Genomic DNA, 22,073 nt, shown 5'->3' on the forward strand with positions numbered 1-22,073 from the left:
CTGGCTGACAAGATTACTCCCTTTTATGTGTTTTAACGTGTCTACACTCTTGTGATTTCAGTGCTTCTACACAATGCCATCCCATTTGTCGGATTTGGCTTCCTGGACAATGCCATCATGATTGTCGCAGTAAGTTGTAAGGTCTTATGATTGTGTTTTGGCAGTTGTAAGCCTTCACTGCCTTGGCAATAAGTACTGGGGCAACAGCATCATGCTGCAGTAAATTTCAGACTAACAGCATCATGATTGAACCAGTAAGTTATGGGACAATGCCACAGTGAGCTGTGTGGCATTACTGCATTACTGTTTCAGTAGGTCAGATGATAAATGTGGTCATACTGAGCTGTTGCACGGCTAATGCTGTATACTGGGAAGTGGTCAGTGAAGGCCAGCAATTAAGTGTACGCCATGTGGGTGTCTGGTGTAAAAGATAATTTCTCTGCAATTCAAAATAGAGAGAACTTCATTAAACATGGCTGATATCCAAGCATCCAAGGTTTTTTAAGTGGGATAGAAAATCCCATTTTTTACCAAACCCGCTCAGTCTCGATTATTGCACCGACATAATTGCACAAAATTATGTTTAACTTTGTTAAAAACATATCGACAGACTCATTTGGGCTTTTCAAATAAATTTACCCATGATTAGTGTTAATCAGTTTAACCATCAGGGTCCAAGTTGAACTATGGGTTGTTCCTTATTGGACCGGTCTCAGGCGTTCTCACTCTGGTATGGTTATACACTTTGTTGTACGTCGCTCTGGATAAGAGCGTCTGCCAAATGCCTGTAATGTAATGTAATGTAATGTAATGATGATAACAGCTCATTTCAGAGTATCCCATTTCAAACACAGTTAAGCTCATTTTTACCATATTGGCCGCTTGAAGATCCAGCGCCATTTATAGAGGAGCTTTAAGATCCTCCACTTGTGATATGGGGGTTTTCATTTCATCCTCTCCCAGAACTCAGAAACCACTTAAAAGTTCTCAAAAAATGGTGCTGTAGGGCACAGTTCCCAGTTAAAGGACAATTTTAGAGCTGTGATACACCCACAGTCTGGAGTGGAGCCCTGACTGTTCCAGTGGCAGCTGTGGCTGCGGCCCCCAGGGCAGAGCCTATCTGGCTGTCACATCTTCTGTGGAGGGTGAGTGAAGGTCAGCGGTGCTGTCGCCCACCTCACCACATAAGATTGGCCTCTCTGGAAAAGTGGCCTCTCTTCTGAATTAACGGGGAGATGCAGGGATAGGATCTAATGGATAAGGACGTATCCCCAAATGTAAAAAATGGGGATTAAAAGATATAAATGCACAAATTTTCCATTGTAAATGTTTAGAAGAATATAAAAAATAACAGAACTAATCGCTTCCTTTTGATTTGTAGGGGACTCAGATTGAATTATCCATAGGAGTGATCCTGGGAATCTCCACCATGGCAGGTATGTATGGACAGACTCTGTGGGTGTTTGTTCTGTATCGCCCGTTTATACAGCACTGAGCTGTGAGACCGCTTATCTATATTAGCTTGTTTCTATGCTTCTCTTAGTGGAGAAAAAACTGTGTGTGTCCATGAATTGCCTTGTTAATTACCACAGAAAATGAGGGGCGGTAATCCAGTGCAATGTGCATTAATCCTACAAGAGAGCAGCCCAGTACTTATGTGAGTGCCAATCTTGGGTCTGTCCTTATCCTGACCATAGTAATTATCCCCTACAGGGAAGCCCAATACATCATTTGCAATTGACTAGAGGCCATGCTGGTAGATTGTGAGTCCATTTTAAAAATTAATCAGTTAAAATTCAAATTCTTCCCGTTTTCATCCCCAGACAGTTATACTGACATGAAATGTGGCCATTCTGTTGCTGTTGAGAGCTTTGTTAAATTAAGCATGCTCTTTATAGACACAATTGTGCGCTCAAAGTTTTGTGGTATGATCATGTAAATGTCCAATATTAGCCCTAGATGATAGTAACATGATAACGTTTCCAATGCATTTTACATCTCTACATGACAAATATTTTTGAATGACCACATTCTCTTCAGATGGTAAGATGGAAAAACACTTACATGAAATAATTTAGGAAACATTGGGTAGTATTGCTTTGGAATAAAGCTTGTTTAATTGAATGAGCTAAGACAGCCAATATTGTTTGTTGTTTCTTGGCCACATTTTGATATCGGTGCCTTTAACGGTAGGCCTAGATTTTGTGTGTTTTAATTGATTACTTACAGACAATGCGTTGTATGCGTAACTTGGCATTTTTGTACATTGGAAAAGTTTTTTGTTGAGACAATATACATGATCGACTGACTAAGTGACGAAACGTGGCGTTTGAAAGGTAGCTACAAGTCAATTTGACCGTTGTAACTACTGTAAGAAGATCGATAAACCTGCCATCAGTCTATATGGCTCCTCCTTTGTGATGTTTCCTAAACATGTGTTGAACATTCTGACATAATTTCAATATCAATTTTGCATAAGGAAATAGTTATGAACACTTGCCTACTTAAATGGCCATGAAAGGTCAAATTGACTGTCATTTATCTGACCTGTATGCTTGATCATTTTGATTGCAGAATATAACGTTGTTGAAAAATGACTAATAGTACCCAGCTGCAGACCTGCAGAACAAGCCCCTGGCTGGGTGGAGCCTGCAGTAGTAGTTTAAGGTTGTAGGGCCTACCTTATAGGTATGCAGTTGCCTGAGTCATGAATAGGGTTGGGTACCGAAACTCGGTATCATTATGGCACCAGTTGCCATAAGACCGATATCTACCAGACCTAACCACAACGCAGATTTTGGCTTGCTTCATTTCAGTGCCTTATTCTCTAACGTTACGCTCTCTCTGGTGAGTGGCAACAGGTACCGTTCACAAGATAACATTAAACCTGGTAAAAATGGCAAGAACAAAACTGTATAAAGTGTGGCTGTATTATCCCACAAAGAATTCAAACAATAGGATGTGCCTTTGCAATGAAACAACATTCTTTAATGTCATTTGATTGTTATTCTAAAGAGGGTAGACTATGATTTCAGGCACTGTCGTGTTTTAAAGGAGACTGTTTCATATGTATTGTTTTAGCACTGGTATCGTCAAAATATAAATGATACCCATCCCTCGTTAATATTATGTGGTGTTTGCATGAATGCATTTCAAAAATATAAATGAGATTATACAGCTGTAAAAGCAATAGTTTTAATTTTTTGGCAATTATTAGTTGGCAAGCCAACTAAAGCTAGCTTCCACACAAGACATAGATGGTGACCACAACGTTGTTAAAAATGTGTTCTGTTGGATGAAATAGCATCACGTGCACGTCCTTATATGTTCATTTTGCCTGTGTATTTGAGTATCCATCAATTAGGCCTAGCTTCTTTGATCAGAAGATATTATTGGCTGAAGATGTAGCTAAATGTCCTTTGGGGAGAATTATTGATTATGGGACTGGAGCATTTGTGATGATGAAATCGTTAGAAAAAAAAGAAGAAGGATAATGCAAAATACCCCAAGTTTGGGTCTTTATTGTGTGGACATGTGATGTTGTATCTGAATACTTGTGCTTACACGAGGTCAGAAGGTACAAAAGTTAATGTTCTTAAGGGCTGGGAGTCTGTAATCATCGTAATTATTTCTGTAGGAAACCCTGTGCCAAACTCTCAGTGCTGTATGGGTATGGGGCATCCCCCGCCAAGCTATAACTTGGCAGATAACATACCTGCCAACCCAATGGGGCAGAACAGTCGTGGTGATGAATCTGGTTCATTTAGGTTGGGAATTTCACTTTCAATAGGTCGACTGACGGACAATAAATCGATTGTATATTTGCCCAAAATGGTGTATTTAGTTGTTGATAGAGGCAGTAATTTTTTCCATTGATATATACCATATTCATTGAGGAGGTCGGTTCATTGTATAGTTTGTTGTTTTAATTGTATTCACAAATGACCCAGAATTATTTTTAAATTAAATTATATCTTGAATAATTTCTAATTTTAAAGAAATCATTAGATTTACTTAATAAAAAATGTTAGATTTACTTGATAAAATTATGGACAGTGGTTGTACGCAATTAAGTAGCCTATATGTGACGTCTTCAACATAGTCAGTTTGTCACAACCTACTCAATAATATTGCGTGCAACCACTGTCTATTTGTTAGTTTAGTTAACAAGCTGTGGGGCTTATAATGTGCGGTCCGAGTAAATGATGGGGGAAATTTCCCAGTAGCCTAGTTTGTGATGTATTTGTGTAGACACCCCTGATCAACTAGATCAGAGCTGCAGGTCTGTTTAACCTTGTAGTTCTTGCTCCTGTCCTGCTCTGACGGGCTGACATCCTGGGAATACTATATAGTCTGTAGGTAATCAGAGCTCAAATTTAGTCAGGAAAATGGCAAGCATTGTTGGGCTGAATGGCCTGTTCTCGTCATTATGTTATTTTATGTAATTGAGTCTTCAGGTCCTCACATCCTGTGAGTGAATAGTACAGAAACATTGAGAAGGGATAAGAGATTGGCTGTGTCGAGCAGCCATGGGAGTCCATAGTACACTGTGCACTTAAACTGTGTGAAATGCAATACCAATATTCTTGTCCCTGGAGGGAAGGGGTTGGGCATCATACGTAATATATCACACAGGAGACAGAATTGATCCTTCATTGAAGTCTTATGGCGAATGCAAATGTAGCATGTATATACGGCCATTAAAGTAATATTGGGCATTTGTTATATTGTGGCAATAATACAACATCTGGGGCACTGTTAAACTGTGAAACAAAAATATCCATACTTTATACCACCCACTTCCTCTTCAAGAAATTGGTCTGAGTAGTGAAATAATGCTATTAGGAGATATTTATTAATATTGGGGGAGTGAACTGGTGATGTACTTGGCAATGTCACAGAAAATCACTGTCAAGAACTGTATTTTAACTAGTTAAAATACAATTCTTGATATCAAGAATTCTTATTTAACCCCTTCGCGCAAGCCCCCTAGTGGTCTGCATGCTGGCATGCCTAGATTGGTCAGCTCAGACATTCAGTGCTCCTGCAGCCAAACTGTGAGTTGAATACACAAGCTTTGTTTTGGCTTTATTAGTAGACGATTTAGGACAACTACAGGTATGCCAAAGACGGAGTTTCTAAGCGCCGCCATTGTCGCACCGTTTACCAAGCACCCCCTGCAGTCTCATCTGCAACTAGACTCCCCACACAAGACGCACTGGACAATAGTGTCTATCTGGGCATTCATACAAATATTCTTTTACCACTAAAAATTTGTATTCCGTCATAGCGACAAGATAAATCCAACAGTAGAACTAAGATATGCCAATACAGCAGTGAAAACACTGCTCACTGAATAACAAAATAAACAAGACAAATTTTTCATGTCATGTCATTCTACTGTCAATATCTAGGACTAAATATGGCATAAATATACAACCTTACCATTGGTAGAGATGTCCCTTTTGAGACTGAGTGGTCACTTATTGCCTTGGACAATCTGTTTATGAAATATACGCTCATTTGTGACGCCTGGGTACCTTCCAAAATAGCTGTGCGTAATACCACACATGATGTTTATGGTGTTTTCGCCCTTTGTAGTACAATTTGACTTGATTGCCAATGAATTCATCCAATAGGTGACAGTATAAGCTTTCTAACGATGTATGACATGTCTAATTTAACTTTTGGAATAGTGTTTTATAGCCCAGCGTAACCAAAGTTTTTCTCTCAGCATCTCCGCCTTATGCATTCACTCTGTGGTAGCAGTAAAAGACACTGCACCCGGTAAAACGTCATCGATCATTTTAGTCTGTTTTGGAAAATATTATTATTTTTTATAATGAGGATATTTCACACTGTAACATAAGCGTTCGTTGGTAGCTCAGTCCGGATGTGATGTAAGCTGGAACATTGCCAAAATATGGTGGACGGTTGAATATTGTTTTAATGTCGTCCCATCCCCATAGAAGAAAACATTACATACTGTAGAGCACAGAAAAACATCCTAGAGTTAATGATTACACATTTAGGTACTGTACCACATTGTGTGACAATGTTTTTACATTATTAATCAATGCTTAATCTTAAACCTTTATAAGGGGCACGCTTATATGCTTTAAAATGGACAACAAGCATTTTATTCGTTTTTGGAGATATTTTGGATATGATTCAGGACCCCTAGATATTTTAGACCAGTGTCCTGATGGAAAGCTTGTAATTCCCACTTGAAAATGATTCAACAGTGAGTTTCTTGAGTCAAAACTGTTTATTTGTAGTGAAATACATGATTATGTTGTGATTTACAGCAATGCATAATTTAGACATTTTGGATAGATTTTGAGCCACTGGGTACACTGCTTACTTTTTGCTTCATAGAGCTTTAGTAGTTCTGCATATCCACCGTTAGAATTTACGCATTGTGGTCAAGGAGTTTGTGATCCAGGACATGTATAGTTTAACCTGTTTTATATATGTGATCTCTCAGTATTTCATTGCAAACTTTTGCCTAGACAATTGCATTTGTGGCACTTTATTTCTTCCTAAATTATGAATATAAACAAATCTAAGTATTGTAAATGGTACAAATGTCTTGATTCATTTACGCCATTTTTCAAGTCTCTGTAATTCTCACATCTGGCGTTATAATGCTTAAAATAGTGTACCCCATAAAAGGGCAAGGATTGGACAGATTTGGCATGTGCACGAAGGGGTTAAAACACATCACTCCTTCATCTTTAGGAACAGTTGCCTGTTGATGGAAGTTGAGAGTCGGTGGCTCTGGAAATGGTTGGACATGTCATTTGGAATGAAACAACTTGAAATATTATAACTGTGTTTGGAAGTTTTTTTTACTAATGAGACGTGTTAACATTTAAAGATGTCAGTTTGCCTGGCCATTGCATCCATGGATTCTGACACCTGTCCAAAGCCCGACTTCACCTGAGATGGAGCGGTACATCAATGTTGTTTTCCTGCCCATGTGCAAGACGCATCTTATATACCGCCAGTGCTTTTACATGTACTTGCTGCCACTGTGCTCATTTACAGTACATAACCAGTCTTAGTAAATACCCCACTGAATTGAAAACATGTGGCGATGCAGAATTCTGCAGCACTGATGGTGATATGCGGCTTGCTTAATGAATGTGGCCCTTAGTGACTTCAGAAAGACAGGAGAATGGGGAGTCAACAGTAATGTTATGTGCCTGTCTCAGACTCTTCACTGATCCTAGTGAAATACTGTAGCACTGATGAGAAGATAGGGTTTGCTGTGAATAGAAGGAAACATTGAGCAAAAGCAGTGCTGCAGTGTGGTGCTGTGTTTTTACAGTTTCACTGCCCGAAAAGTGACTTTCTCCTGCTGGGGATGGGCGGTGTTGAGAGAGCATCACACTGGCCCTTTGATTCAATCTTGTCAATAATCTATGGATTAGTGTCCATTTGTTTATGCAGAAGTACATGGCATTTTTTAAAACTCAATTTGGAAACCCCTTGAGTCACTTATGTAAGGAGTACTTTCGTTAAGCCACATGCACGCCTTGGATGTCCTTGGCCATGAATCTCTTCTGCACTGCAGTCCACCAGGGGCCACAGAGGAGAACTAGTGATAGGCTACTCATAGGAGAGACACATCTCTCACTGACAATGAGTGGTCGCTTTTGGGCCCTGGGTGATTTGAACCTGCCCTATACTGGGTAGAAGCAGTCTCCTGGTAATGAAGTTAGTTAAAGATAGGCTCGTCTTCAACCTGTAAAGTTAAGGGGAGAAGGCCCAGCCTGCACTTCTGGTAAGAACCTTTACAGAGCTTTTTTAATGCTTTTAGTATTTATTTATTTATTTACAAAGGTTGCATGTCATTGTACAAGCAAGGAGTTGTAAATTATGATCTCTCCTTTGGGGATGTTTATGAGATTATTAAACATTTTGTCATCGTTTATTGGCAAAAGAAACGAGGGCTTCACTCAGATGAAGCACGTATTTTCCCAAAAGGCGTTCTTTATTGCTAATGGTTCCCTGTGATGGATGGAGGTTGTGATTTTTATTAGATTCGGATCTTCTTAAGTGCATCTTGAAAACATTTACCGTTTCTGATTTTTTGGAGGGCTGCCTCGAGCCCCTGTTTCTTCACTCTTTGAACTCTGCTTTGACCAAAAAAAATAAAATCCTAAAGTGCTTTTGGGATTGTTGAAATTACAGTAGGACATCAGGCTTTAGGGTCCTCAGGCTTTTTATTGAAAAAACTGACGTGTCTCCCTTTATTCCTTTATATCCCTGCCATTAACCTTGACAATTGATTGGAATTGATAAATCACAGTTTTTAAACTTCAGTGGTAAGATTACCAGTGCCAAATACTCTGGAAATAAAAAATTTACCAACTGCGAACAGGGAACAGGTCTTCCCAACATGCTACGTGAGTTCCTTCTGCAATTTCAATGGTAAAGCCTCTTTGTCGCATACTCTGTCATCTATGAAAGTACAGCGATGGCCTCACCCACTCAAAATGCTTTCATGTTACCTTAGCATGGCGTTTAGATCAATGGCCATTGATTTCCTTCTCCATCTCAGGGTCAGAGCATCCCCTCCTTCATCCACACTGCAGGAACACGGCTTGCTTTCTGCCCAACATGGAGCTAACCAATCACAGCCAAAATTTACAGCCTCTCCTCCCTCTTATTTGATGAAAACACAATCAAGTCTCCCCCAGGCATATCTCCTTGTTATGACCGCATAAATCATCAGAGAGATGTGGCCGTCAAGAATCTGTGCTTCAGGAACCATTAAGAAGCTATCTCGCTGCACTGTTCATCTTCTGCTACCTAGGAAATAAACTCAGAGTGCATTGTGACATCGTCTGCGTGTCTAAGGTTTTTATACCCCCTTCCTAAGCACAGAGTGCATTGTGACATCGTCTGTGTGTCTAAGGTTTTTATACCCCCTTCCTAAGCACAGAGTGCATTGTGACATCGTCTGTGTGTCTAAGGTTTTTATACCCCCTTCCTAAGCACAGAGTGCATTGTGACATCGTCTGTGTGTCAAAGGTTTTTATACCCCCTTCCTAAGCACAGAGTGCATTGTGACATCGTCTGTGTGTCAAAGGTTTTTATACCCCCTTCCTAAGCACAGAGTGCATTGTGACATCGTCTGTGTGTCTAAGGTTTTTATACCCCCTTCCTAACCTCCAAACCCGCTTCTCCCCTGTGATTGCAGCTGCTGCCCTGGGGAACCTGGTGTCGGACCTGGCCGGACTCGGGTAAGGGATCTTGCTCGGGTCAAGCGGGGCCCCGCCCACAGCCCTGCACTCAACTCCCATCGGCGTGCGCCGATCGGGCATAAACCATTATGGAGGCCTCGTATTTTTCCACTGCGGGTACTTCACTGACAGCCCGCCTCTGGAAACCCCGGTCCTGTTAATCTTCACTAAGGCTCTCCGCGGACGAGCTTGATTGCAGGAATCATCGCTCCCCGATGAGACCTCTCTGACAATAAGGCCCTCGGCGCTACTTTAGTATGAGGCACGCACCTGCAGCTGCATTGCAGTTGTAGGGGGAGGAGCTGGAGTTTGCTTGACTCATTGATGTTTTTATATAAAGTTTTATTATAGCAGAGAACCACTTTTTTATTTTGTGGCATTTCAGTGTGACAGGGCGCCTGTCTGCTCTGCTTTAAAAAAAAAAAGAAGAAATACAAGCGCAACATAATCACATTCAGATTTATATTAGGATATAAAGATATTGGACGTTACATAAATACAAAGGATCCCATTAGCATTCCATCACATTAGCCATGAATAAAATGTTAAGACTAGCATTTTAAGGTCAGCCCAAAGGTAATGGCCAACATTGATCTTTGATGTTCTTTTTTTACACACGCGACAGGGAATTCGTTCTCGAACAAGAGACAGAACATTTGTTCTGGCGAACTGAATAAGGTCCCAGGGACATTATTAATGCTGTTACTTTGTTACTTTTTCTGGGTCATTGACCTCCCGAACCGGACTGCGGGGCGAGTGTTTGTCTCTTCTAGAGGCACCTGTTTTGGCGGCTGGTCTCTTTGACCATGACAGTAAGACTGATGCCTATTGGCAGCCCCTGTTTCTGGGCTCCCGATGCCCTCTGCCATGCTCCCTCCAGGCCTCATACCCATCCATCACTGAGGCAGCCATGGCTGCTTACCCAGATTAGAGCCGTTTCATTCAACGAGAGGCTTTTCCACTGAGTGATAAAACAGACTTCAGGGACTGTAGTATTTCTATGCTTGGCAGTTTACAGGTATTTATTTACTGTTATCAATAGCCATACCATGACACAATAGCCCCATAACACAGCCCTACATTTTACTACAAAAACATCACAGAAACAGCCGTGCATGTTCCTGAAAAAACAACACAATACTGGTTAGTGCATGAAAAGCACTGCTTATTTAGTTAACAGACACAATACATACATTCATTTTTTATATTTATCTATTGTTATGGTCTGATTAAAGTAAGTAATTAAGTAACTCACCAAAACCCACAGCCTTCTGTTCATGTGCCCCAAGCCATTGCTGCAATGTCAAATAATTATCCTGAATTCTTTTATCCTTTTGAAATTAATAAAATGCTTGCAGATTATTCACATTGTTCACCAGTATTCAGAACGAAAGTCTTCCATCTGCATGTTTTGTAACAAAAACTGCAGGAGTATTTTACCTTCAAAAGTATTTCAAATGCATATTTTACCCAGATCGGCTTCTGTTGAATGGTAGATAGTCAAAGTGAGAAGTGTTTACAAATGTGTGGTGTTGGGTTTTGCAGTTTTTCAGCTAGCTGTGTGTGAAGTCTGTGTGACGCGTGACCCCAGAGTGTGTATGTGATGGAGCATGCTGTTTGCTGGTGTCCCCAGCCTTGCAGGGTACGTGGAGGCGCTAGCCTGCAGGCTGGGTATGCAGATCCCCGACCTCACCCCCAAACAGGCGGACATGTGGCAGACCCGGGTCAGCTCCCACACCGTAAGTGTTTTGGCTCCGCCCCCTTTCCCTGCAGAACCGCAGCATGTTCCAGCTCCACCCACTCTCCCCAGCACATTCTAGATGTCTGCATCCTGACCCAAGCCCAGTGGATACCGAGCCTATTTTTAGGCCTGTGACATCGGGTCAGATTGGGTATGGACCTGTTCTCACATAAGCGCGGCAACCCAGACGTTTGTAAATTGCAGTATAGCAATACTTCCACCAGCTTTTAACAAGGAATGACAACAATGGTGCAAAGGGTTTTTGTAGTGTACCGTTGTGCTTAACCAGCCAATTAAAACAGCCGTATTTGAGGACTACAAAACTGTACACTAATATGCTAGTTGAGCACTACAAAACTGCACACTACAAAAGCTGAAAGCTTTGCACCATCTCAAAGATTCGAATGTACGCAAGTATCTTCACTAGCAGCTTTCCTGTGGGAATTGTGCTGTGTGGTGCTGTTGGCTTGTTATTTCAGTAGTCAGGCTCTGTCAGGTTTGGGCTTCAACTTGACTAGAGCTTGCCAGGCTGGTTCAGTTCAGGCCGTGAAGTTGTTGGGCGTAGGCAGGCTCACGCCTCATTTTTAGCCTGATGCAGACCTCTAGCACATTTCTGACAAATCACCTAACATGGTTGAGCACAACAGCAGCCAACAATTGTCCTATCTAGCTTTTTGCCAAAAAATTTGTTGTTTTGTTATTGTAATATTTTGTTATTGTGTCTCCCTGCAAAGGCGCTGTTCTAGTGTGTTGATGAACTTCATGGTCTGATACAGAGTCTGCAATGTGTCAGGGCTGACTATAATTGAAAATGGCACCACAGCGTAGCCAATTAAAACAATAAATAAAAAATAAATTAGTTGATCTGTGAGTGCTCTTTGCTGTCTCCTTGAAGTAGGGATGTTCCCATCAAACTCTGTATAGTCTTAGACATGTCTTAGTCAAATATAGGTCAGAGACAGTTTGCTCAGAAAGCTTAAAATACAGTGATTTCTGGCTGCAATTCATGACTCTTTGAGAAAAGCTTTTTGTTTTTCGTTTGTCTTCTGTTTGGAATTATACAATAAATTGATCTGTTGTGCGATGGTTTGTAGACAACATTCATGTTTATTACACCTTGATGGTCAAACTGGGATTTGTCCTGTCTGTCGTCAGTAGTGTAAGTGCTCGTTAATGGCAACAATTTTAATTAGCCTAACGACTCAGATCTGTCCAAGGCAAATGAATAGAGCTACAGCTCAGCTGTCCTCAATTTCAACATATTCTCTCTCGTCCTCATTGCTCTGTGCCCATGAAGCGTTTGGTTTGTGTTTGAGTATGTATGAGAATGTTATGGGTGACTGGTTACTAACTTTGGCTCGCAGGTGGCTGATGCTGCTCAGAGGGTACTATACACCAAGACTATCAGATTTTATTCTGGCTAGCTATCTTATTTACAGCTTGGTTTTTCTCAATAACCTTTTCCCTCTTGCACTGTGATAAGGTTATTGAGAAAAGCCAAGCTGTAAATGAGCTAGCTAGCCAGAATAAAATCAGGTAGGCTTGCTGAAAATTAATTGGCCCCTGTGGCCTGTCTCTCCGTCTATCTATCTATACAAACCGCGATAACACCTGCTTGCCTTTTGGCTGTTCAGACTGTTGTCCCCTAAGACATTAATGAAATGCGACAAGATTGGTGTGATAAGACAAAAGACTAACGTAATCAATTTCTGATATGAATCCAATTGACAAACCACTCCATCATTAAGAACAATTTAACAGGAAATTGGAAGATCCCCCTGACCTTTTCATGGCTTTTTCTGACCATTAATTGGGTTGTTCTTGGGGAAGAAATGTCCACCACAGATTATTTCCCTTCTGCTTCTGTTATATTTAGAATTATTACAAGATATTATTGCAAGATATTAACCTTTGTCAGAAATTCTTCAGTAACTTACCGTGTGTAAAAACTCATACTGTACCATTTCACTGTCAGGAAAGTATATTTGTACATATAATACCAATTATGAATGAAATAACAAAAGGAGAACAGTTTCCTCCAGGCACATTGATTGTTTCAGAAAGACATATTCCTGAATCTGGATGAATATTACAAAGTGGATGTTGATATCAGTTTACCCTTTTAATGTAAAATGCATGTTGTCTGTATTCATAAAGCAGTCTGCATTTCCTGATGCTGCACCTTTGTTCTTATTCATTCCCCTAATACAATTGCGCAGTACAATGTTCCTTAAGCCATTATAGTGAGGGATATAATTTCCTTATGAGTCGTGCATGTTCAGTGCTCCATAATCCAATAGCTCTCACAAGTATTGATTTTTTCCTGGTTCCTCATTTATACTTGTTTGTCATGTGTTTGCTGGGGGCGCTGATGGTTGCTTTGGTACTGTGAATGTACATTCATGGGGGAAGAAAACCTGTACTGTAGCAATACCAGCAGAACTCCCAGAGAGATAAATACTAAATGGATGTGATTTGTTTTCATCTGTAAGAAATCAAGCTTCATCTTAACATGAATCTGCCTGGGAGCAACTGTCTGACCACAGTAGTTAATCGTTGTCCGACTATAGTTCTGACACAATCGTATAGACAAAACAACACAACTGAATTATCTACAACCATCAGAATATACAAGCAAACAGACAGGCAAGCATTAGGATTTACATACAGACAGACATTGTAATTTACAGATAGGCAGACAGGCATTCATAAGGATTTACAAGAAGGCAATAAAACCTTATGTACAATACTGTAAACCTCAGAATAGACTGACATCCATAGCATAAGCAGATGAACTGTATGCATTAAGAGAGACAGTCAGGCTAATATGATTGGCTGTAGGTATAAGGAGACACAGGCAGCTGATGGCGTAGTGCAGATCTGTTATCTCACAAATAAAAAAAACCTGAAATATAAAAGGAACCCCACAGACAAGTCCCCTTACCATTTTTTCTATCGTTTATGTACAGTTCTACACATATTACTGGGAGACCTTCCCAGCTTAGCTGACCTGTATTGGAGTTATGAGGCTATAAGACACTATAGGAGACCTAGTGCTGACAGCAGGGGAGGAGCTTGCTTGCAGGCTATGGATTTAATGCATTAGAGACGTTTCCAAGCTCCTCCAGGCAGTGGCCCTTGACGCCTTTCTGTATCCCTCAGGGAAAAGCCATCGGGGTTGGCATCGGATGCATTCTGGGAATGTTCCCGTTGCTCTTCTTCAAGGACGAAGATGAGAAGAAGAAAGCAGAAGGAAGTGAGCTGTCCACAGTCTCCAGCAGCAACTGAACCCCCTCCCCCCCCCTCCTCCTCCCCCTGCACCCCGAGTATTTACACCCGGACTTCCGTTCTGAGGAAACTGAAAGGACTTATGGACCACTGTACAACAAACTGTCCAACTGTCGCAATGTAACTTGTCTCTGTCACAACAGACCTAGGTAAACTGGTATAAATGACTAACACTAAAAGCATGACTCCCTGATTATACCAGTGTCTTATATTTCTTAAGTAATAATAACTGCAACATTTAAGCAGTACCAAAAAAAAACAAAGAAAAACATGCGTTACTTTGGTTTTATTGTACCTGTCAATCACTCTAACTGCTTCTTTAAGTTTTTGCCTGGCTCTTGTATGCTTTAACTGGTGACGTCATGTACTCCTAGCTTAGGTAGACTTCTGAAATCCTCCGGATCTTTGACAAAATGCAGGGACCAGAGTTCTGTTGAATCATGTTTCTGCGACTGAATTACAAAGCTTGAGTTGATACTGTGGCTGGTAGGAGTTTATAATTTTCCCTACTTTATCACCAACTTATCATCTCAGTACACATCTCCTTTTTATTTTTCCCCCTTGGGCGCATGGTGTATGTACATTGCTTTTGATTAGTTTTTTTCTGGGTGGCCGTTCTGTCTTTTCTGTCTAACCAGATTTGACTGAAAACCACAGTGGACTGCAGTCTTGACCCCAAGCCACCAGAGGGCGGCGTGGACTCAGGTCCTGGAACAACCTAAAGGCAAAGATAGATCAGCTGGCTGTACGCACGTTATTGTCACACTATATTGTCTGAATTCCAGTGTCATTGTGCCTTAATGCAGGGGTGACCAGGTGTATTTATTAATTGTTAAAACATGAAGTCTTAACATGCTCCTTCATGTTTGTAATTGTTTGGCCACGCTGGTTTAACTCCTACCTTAAACCAACGGTGAATGAGATCTGAAGTCCCATAAATGCCTCTCATCATAGTATAGTCCTTTCATATAGGCACCTATAGCTTTGTGAAAAAAACATTTCAGAAGTGCTTCAGGAAATGTGTATACTCAGTTAACACAAACATTTCATTTCAGTCTGGAGGGGGAGGATTGGCATCCCGGTTGTGTTTTTGTTATTGCCATAACCAGTTTCTCATTACATCATCACGTCATTATCCAACTATTATACATTAACAGGCTGACTCTGCCTAATTGTGCACTATACTGCAGTGTTACAGGATGCAGTACAAGTTTATTAAGCAATCATACACACGTTGTAGCCAGAAGTACTTCCGTTGTGTCATAGTATTGTGATGTCATTGTAGGCATAGCGGTTAACAGGAATCTTGTGAGAGTTAATATTCTTGAAGCATAAAGTAGGAAAGGCATTTCTTGAGGTTTGTATTGCTTTTTTAACCAGTCTTTCTTTTGTTTTTGAAGTTATTATAAAAAAAACATACTATATTCCTTTTTTAACCTTAGAGGTTAACTGAAGGCCAATTTAAGCAAAAAGAATAGTGTGTGACATTATGAAGAGAATGTTTTGTTATTCTTTTTCGTTCTTTGTACAGCACACAGCCACAAACATGTCTGTTCTTATCTGGATCCTTGTCTATGCCACTGTCTGTGGTTCCATTTATAGGACTGAATTCAATCAGCCACTTACCCTATTTTTGACTGATGGAAGTGTACTTCAGACACAGAGCTTGATGAGTTTAGCTGTCACCAGAATGAACGAGGGAGAATAATGCTTTTCACATTGGGAAAAAGTAAGGAAAAGTGGTGATTGAATCAAGGCTATTGCAGAAAGTCTCTGTAGGGCAGTCCCCAAAATGGGGAGCGTGACCCCCCTGGGAGGGCACAGAGAGACAACAAGGGGGGTGCAGGGAGGGTTGAAGGAAAAAGGCACAATGCTGGATGTGTGTAGGCGGGGACTTAAATACTGTCTTATTATCTACTGGGTTACCAACCTCAGCGAATCGATAGCCGGCTTCTCATTTACCACCTCCAGCTTATCAGCTGCTAGATTGGTTGCCAGCTTCGATTAGGATATACAGTGCGTGCTGCCAGTCTCTCAGTAGTCTTATCTCTGGCACTTACCCGGCACCATAGTACTGTTACCACAGAGGGGTCTGACCCAAAAAATTTGGGAACCACTGGTGTAGATGTTATTTGGGTGGGTGAGGGGGGCTTTCAGCACTTGAATTAAGTTTGTGTAAGGTTTGCGTAAATAGAAGCACGCAGTATACAATCTCTCTGTGATGAGCTTGACTCTAAGGCTGTTTTTAGTGCTGCAGTGTTTTTTTATGTCAGGAACGTAAAAAGGCAATGATCTGGGGCTGCTTTTGTAATGATACCAAACTGAAGGTGAGAGTATGTGGCATGCTGGTGATTTGTTTATTTATAACTCTGGTTGTATGGTCGTGGTGATTGTGCATACCCAAAGGACAATTTATCTGCCGAAATTAAGCACATTTTGTAGTAGAAAAAAAAACGTAGTAATGATTTGTTCTGTTTACATTGTGGTGCAGTTATCCCTGAAAACATTTAGCACACTTTTAGTATGCATGGTTAATGCCGAATACTTGTTGCACTGAATTCAATGTCTGCTCAGCTTTAATAGTTTTCTGGAAACTCACCGGAATAGACTACTGTAAGTGACAGTCTGAGTCTAAAACCTCCACTGCAAATCTTTATGGGAACAGAACTGATTTTAAAGGCATGCTCTTATTGTAATGATTTGGTATTTATATTTTTAAGGATGGTATTATAAGATTTAAAAAAAGATTTTTACTTTCAGTAAAGCACAGTTGATGAAACCTTTTCCCCAAGGCCTTCGCAATAATGTTTTGTTTTTTTCAATGCTTCATAAATATGTTGTATTCTGACAAATAGTTTCATTTTCATGAAGGAACAAACATTGTACATTTACTGTATGTTTATAAGGATGTGTGGTGAAAATGTCAAACTGCACTTTCATTTTACCATTTTCTGTAATTGTAGCTTCACCATATCATTTGCTTTTGCTCTCTCTCTGGAGTGGATATTGCTTGCCTTATTTATGCATATCAGTTTATATGTTTGGAATATGTCAGGCTTAAAATATGTTTTAAACCTCCAAGATTTATATCCTCCAAGCCTGTTTCTGACATGAGATTGAATCTTGCTGAATAAAACATCTCATCTTCATAGTTGAGTATGTATTTTATATGGCAAGCTGTTGCTGCCTGGTAACTAATTGTCCTGTCAGAAAATTCAAAATGTTTTGTTCAACCATTGAAATGTTAAATTAAATATTGATTATTTTGCTGTTAATTAAGTTCTACACAAGCATGCTTTTAAGATCGGATTTCTGTTACTTACCTATATACTTAAGTATTTTGTTGATCAAAGTGCCCACAAGCGCATTTCTGTTTTGTCTGTTGGTTTTAGTTAGTGTGCAAGTCATATACAGCAGCCATTGAGATACTGCATGTTGTGTTATGGCTTCAGCCCAACTAGAGGTTTGTATGTAAAAAGCCTTCTGACCAGCAGGGGGCAGCCTACAGCCTGCAAGCCTGCTGTATCTGGCCCATGACATTCCAAATTATTTTTTTAAAATACACTTATTAGGACACCAAAAATGAAAACATACGCATTTTTCCATAGCTGTAAGTAATGATTTTAGAATACAGTGTAAAATGGAGTATTTGACTTGATGTATAATTTTGTTTTGTATTATTATGATCATTGCATTTGCTATTTTCCATAAACTTGTAGGTAGTAATTGCAGCCTGCTGAAAGTGCAGCTCACCTGCAAGACTTGGTAGTCTAACCTTGGTTGACTTAACCTGTGATAATTAAAGATTCCAATGACAAAACCAAACCGATGCTGGTTACAGACCGGATAATGGTGAACTGCTTTAGATTTCTGCAGGTTATGCACCATTCATTCATCTGAAAATGCATCAACATGTTATCATTTATGTATATTCTCTATATATTTTTTTTAATTAAACCAATATACGTAATATATACTCAATAACCCAGTCACGACTCACCATTGTCATAATACAAATTGTATTGTTGGCATCTGTTTTACTACCCAATGGTTGCTTTTCACTGTTGTCTTTTCGTATTTCCCTTGAAAAGTCATTTTGTCTACACAGTTCTTTGAGGCCTGATATGGATTTTTATTTGGATGTACAGTACTGGCCAAAAGTATTAGGCCACCTGCGGTTTTTAAAAAAGCTTTGGTAGAGAAGAATTCAGTTAATATATGTGCATTTATTGAATAGCAAACCAATCCACAATTTTGTCCCCTAATTTCTACCTACAGGTTCAATTACAGAAAAAGATAAGTTTTACTTAAAAATAATCTTAGACATGACTTTCCTCAAAACAAGCTCATTTGGCTTAAATTACTATTTTAAAAATTATGGAAGTCTATGCAATCATTTTACAAAGTGGGAGGTGGAGGGGTAGTTAAATTGAGTGAAATCTTATATACCTTAGGTTTTTTTAAAACCACAGGTAGCCTAATAACATCGGCTTGTAGTGTAAGTAAAATAGGCACTAAAGCTGAGAGAAATATGGCAAAGAAGAAGGTGTTAGGCTTACATGTGCAGGGCCAAGTAAACATATTGTGGCACGGTTATTCCCCACAAGAACGTGCAAAGAAGCTTAAGATTTCCAGGTGCAGTGTTCAGTACACACTCAGAAGGGTCCAGCTGATGGGCAATAATGTTAACAGGAGAAGATTGGGAAGATCACAAGGCAGTAGACAAATATCGTGTACTGCCTCACTTGTTCTTCTTTGTCATATTTCTAGCACTTATAGTGTCTATTTTACTTGCACTACAGGCTAAAGAAATTAGGCTACCTGGGTTTTTTTTTTTAAAAAAAAGGTCAATAAGATTTCACTTTAAGTACTCCTCCACATCCCTCCCATCTCTCCACCCAAACTTTGCAAAATGATTGGATAGACTTCCAATTTTTAATTTAATTGTAATTAAGCCAAAGGAGGCAATTTCTAGGAAAGTCATATAAGATTACTTTTATGTGAAACTCATGTTTGTGTTATTGTAGATACAAATTGAAAAAAAAGTTTGTAATTTGTTATTAAATAAATGCACATACATTAACTGAATTCTTCTCTACCTAAAGTTTATTTTTTAAGTATTGGTGGCCTGATACTTTGTGTAAAAGAAACTTTGTGCAGAAAGGAAGTCATGAATCTGAGGCTGACAGCTTAAATATCAGTCAGACTGTGTGTAAGGCTGTTTGAGTGTTGTATCTAGCTGAGGAAGTTACTTTTAGTGCAGGAGCAGAGCCCATGGGCCAGAACCACAGAAGTTCTGATTGGCTGAGAGCCCCTCAAGGGGCTTATAATTGGCCGACCATCAGGACTACAGGTTGTTTGGGAGGCTGTTAGCTTCACATTAGTGTCTCCTCTGGACACTCCTGCGCTTGCAATCTCAGTGAAAAGACGGTTGGCTGCCATCATGAATTTGCAGCCTCCTGAGTCAACACAGAATGTTGCAGGGCTACTACAAGCCTGCATTTAGAGGTGGCCCACTCCAGGTTTATGGGGGAAATGTGTGAGTAAAAACGAATGTTGTTATTTTTACAGTTTAAAAATATATATTTATTTAAAGTAAACCGCATCAAAAAACTGTGGTTCACAGCCCCATGGTCAGTCTCCCTCACATTAAATCGTTCTCATCATTGTGGCCCTTCTACACTTGTGGTCCATGGGGAATCCTGTTGGATGGGCAAAAATGAGTTGGGAGTTCTTCTTCATTGGAGTTCTTCTTGACTTGTCTTTGCTATGTGACTGATTAAACACCAGTAATTACTTTTTGTGTGTGGGATGCATTTTTAGCAGGAAGAAGGAGATTGATGAAACCCTTCCCCTTTTCTCTTTGTAATACACCCAAATCCATTAACATTTCTGCTGAGGTCATGTAATGCATATATTTTAAGTCTTTTCTATGTAACCCCCCCCCCCCAACTTTCCACTGATAATTTTAGATGTCATTTGCACTTTCAGAGAACTTGAGTTGTTACTCAAAGACATGGTTCTGTTCTCCAAATTGCTTAAAATAATCTAATTTTGCTCATATTAGCCCCATATACAGTACCAAAGTCACATGAGCCTGTGGAATTTGTGTAACAAGGAGTGTATCTTGATCACAGTAGACTCAATACATCCCAGGCACATACTGGAGAGCAGAGCAGTTTAAATGATATAGCTACTGTTGGAAGAACAATAAACAATTCCATGAGTTATGAGCACTCATTTAGCTTTTCAATCCTAATCATTGACATTAGTCGAGAGTGTTGATGTCTGGTTGCTAAGACTTGAATACTGTATGCCACCCTTTCTTATGAAAGGCAAATGGTCCAGCAGCTTTTTCATTGATTTTGTCTTGTGAAATAAGACACTGCAATGCAAAAACAATAAAACTGGTTCTTTAAAAAATGTGTGGTTAAAATGTTCTGTGCTATGCCATTACAATTTACACGTAAATCATTAGGTGGCCTCCTCATTTGGTTGAAGTAGTTTTTTATATTTGTTATTGGGGTCAATAACAGACTGGTGAAGGTTGTGGGCCTCTAGAACTGAAACATTTGGTTGTATAAATATTTATATTTTGGTTGTTTTTTATTGCTAATGTTTACCGGTTTAATTTCAGTGTATGTGTTTGCTTAGTTTCATGATTCATGGTTACAAGTTTTCCCTTGAAAATGTATTGCAGATTGACAGCTGGCTGCTGGTATAAATGCTCTATGCAGTCGTGTTGGGCCACAACCATCCCTGGACCAAATTTATTTTTCGTAAGACATCTTAATTGTACAATATTTTTTATTTATGTACTCGCGACAATCCGTTCACTTGTCTGCAAAATGAAGCGCCATCCAATGAGTTTGGAGGCATTTTCTTGAACTTGGGCAGATGTTTCAGAATTCTGAATTCATTCTGCTGCTGCTATCAGCAGTTACATCATCAATGATGACAAGTGAGCCAGTACCTGTGGCAGCCTTACATGCCCAAACCATATCACCCCGCACCACGTTTCACAGATGAGGGAGGTGCTTTGGATCTTTGGCAGTTCCCTTTGGCCTCCACAATTTGAACTTGCCGTCACTCTGATGCAAGTGAATCTTGGTCCCATCTGTCCACATTACCCTTTTCCACAACTCTGCAGGCTCTTTTAGGCACTTCTTAGCCACCTGTAACCTGGCTGTCCTGTTTTTGCAGCTAGTGGTTTGTATTTCGCAGTATAGCCTCTGTAGTTCTCTTTGTGCAGTCCCCTGCGGACAAGAGTCACTGACACATCCACACCTGCATTCTGAAGAGTGTTTCTGATCTGTCGGACAGGTGTTTGGGGGTTTCACTTCATTACGGTGAGGATTCTTGGGTCATCAGAGGTCTTCCTTGGCCTGCAAGGCTCTTTGTGGTTGCTGAGCTCACTGGTGCTCTCTTTCTTTTTAATGATGTTGCAAACTGTTGATTTCAGTAAACCTAACATTTGGCCTACAGCGCGTCACGAAGGCTTATTTGACTCTTACTGGCACAATTCTGTTGAGAAACACCAATAACAGACTCCAGAGGCAATCAAAAGCCTAGAATCAAGACTAGGTACTGAAAGCTCTCACATCTGCATTGAGAAAGCAGTTGACACACCTCACTAATTGGAAACACCTGTGAAGCCATTTGTCCCAAAAATTCTGATTCCCTGAAACCAGGAGGTTATGAATAAAGGGTGCTGTAATTTATACATGGTGAAACGAAAATGTACTAAATGTCCTTTAATAAAAGCTGAATACTCAACTCTAACCAAATGT

At 40.0% G+C, this 22,073-nt stretch overlaps 1 protein-coding gene across 2 annotated transcripts in view; it reads left to right on the forward strand.

Moving 5' to 3' along the window:
* Positions 1-19,117, forward strand: part of LOC135256701 (transmembrane protein 65-like) — a 51,840-nt gene extending 32,723 nt beyond the window's left edge. For both annotated transcript variants that reach the window (XM_064338740.1, XM_064338729.1), the window contains exons 4-8: positions 62-129; positions 1,382-1,436; positions 9,212-9,254; positions 10,888-10,993; positions 14,158-19,117. In XM_064338740.1, coding sequence (XP_064194810.1) covers positions 62-129; positions 1,382-1,436; positions 9,212-9,254; positions 10,888-10,993; positions 14,158-14,283 — 398 coding nt within the window. In that variant the 3' untranslated portion in view covers positions 14,284-19,117. The remainder of the gene's footprint in view (positions 1-61; positions 130-1,381; positions 1,437-9,211; positions 9,255-10,887; positions 10,994-14,157) is intronic.
* Positions 19,118-22,073: the final 2,956 nt, after the last annotated feature.

This window comes from Anguilla rostrata, chromosome 1 (genome assembly GCF_018555375.3).
Source record: "Anguilla rostrata isolate EN2019 chromosome 1, ASM1855537v3, whole genome shotgun sequence".
Lineage (NCBI taxonomy): Eukaryota > Metazoa > Chordata > Actinopteri > Anguilliformes > Anguillidae > Anguilla > Anguilla rostrata.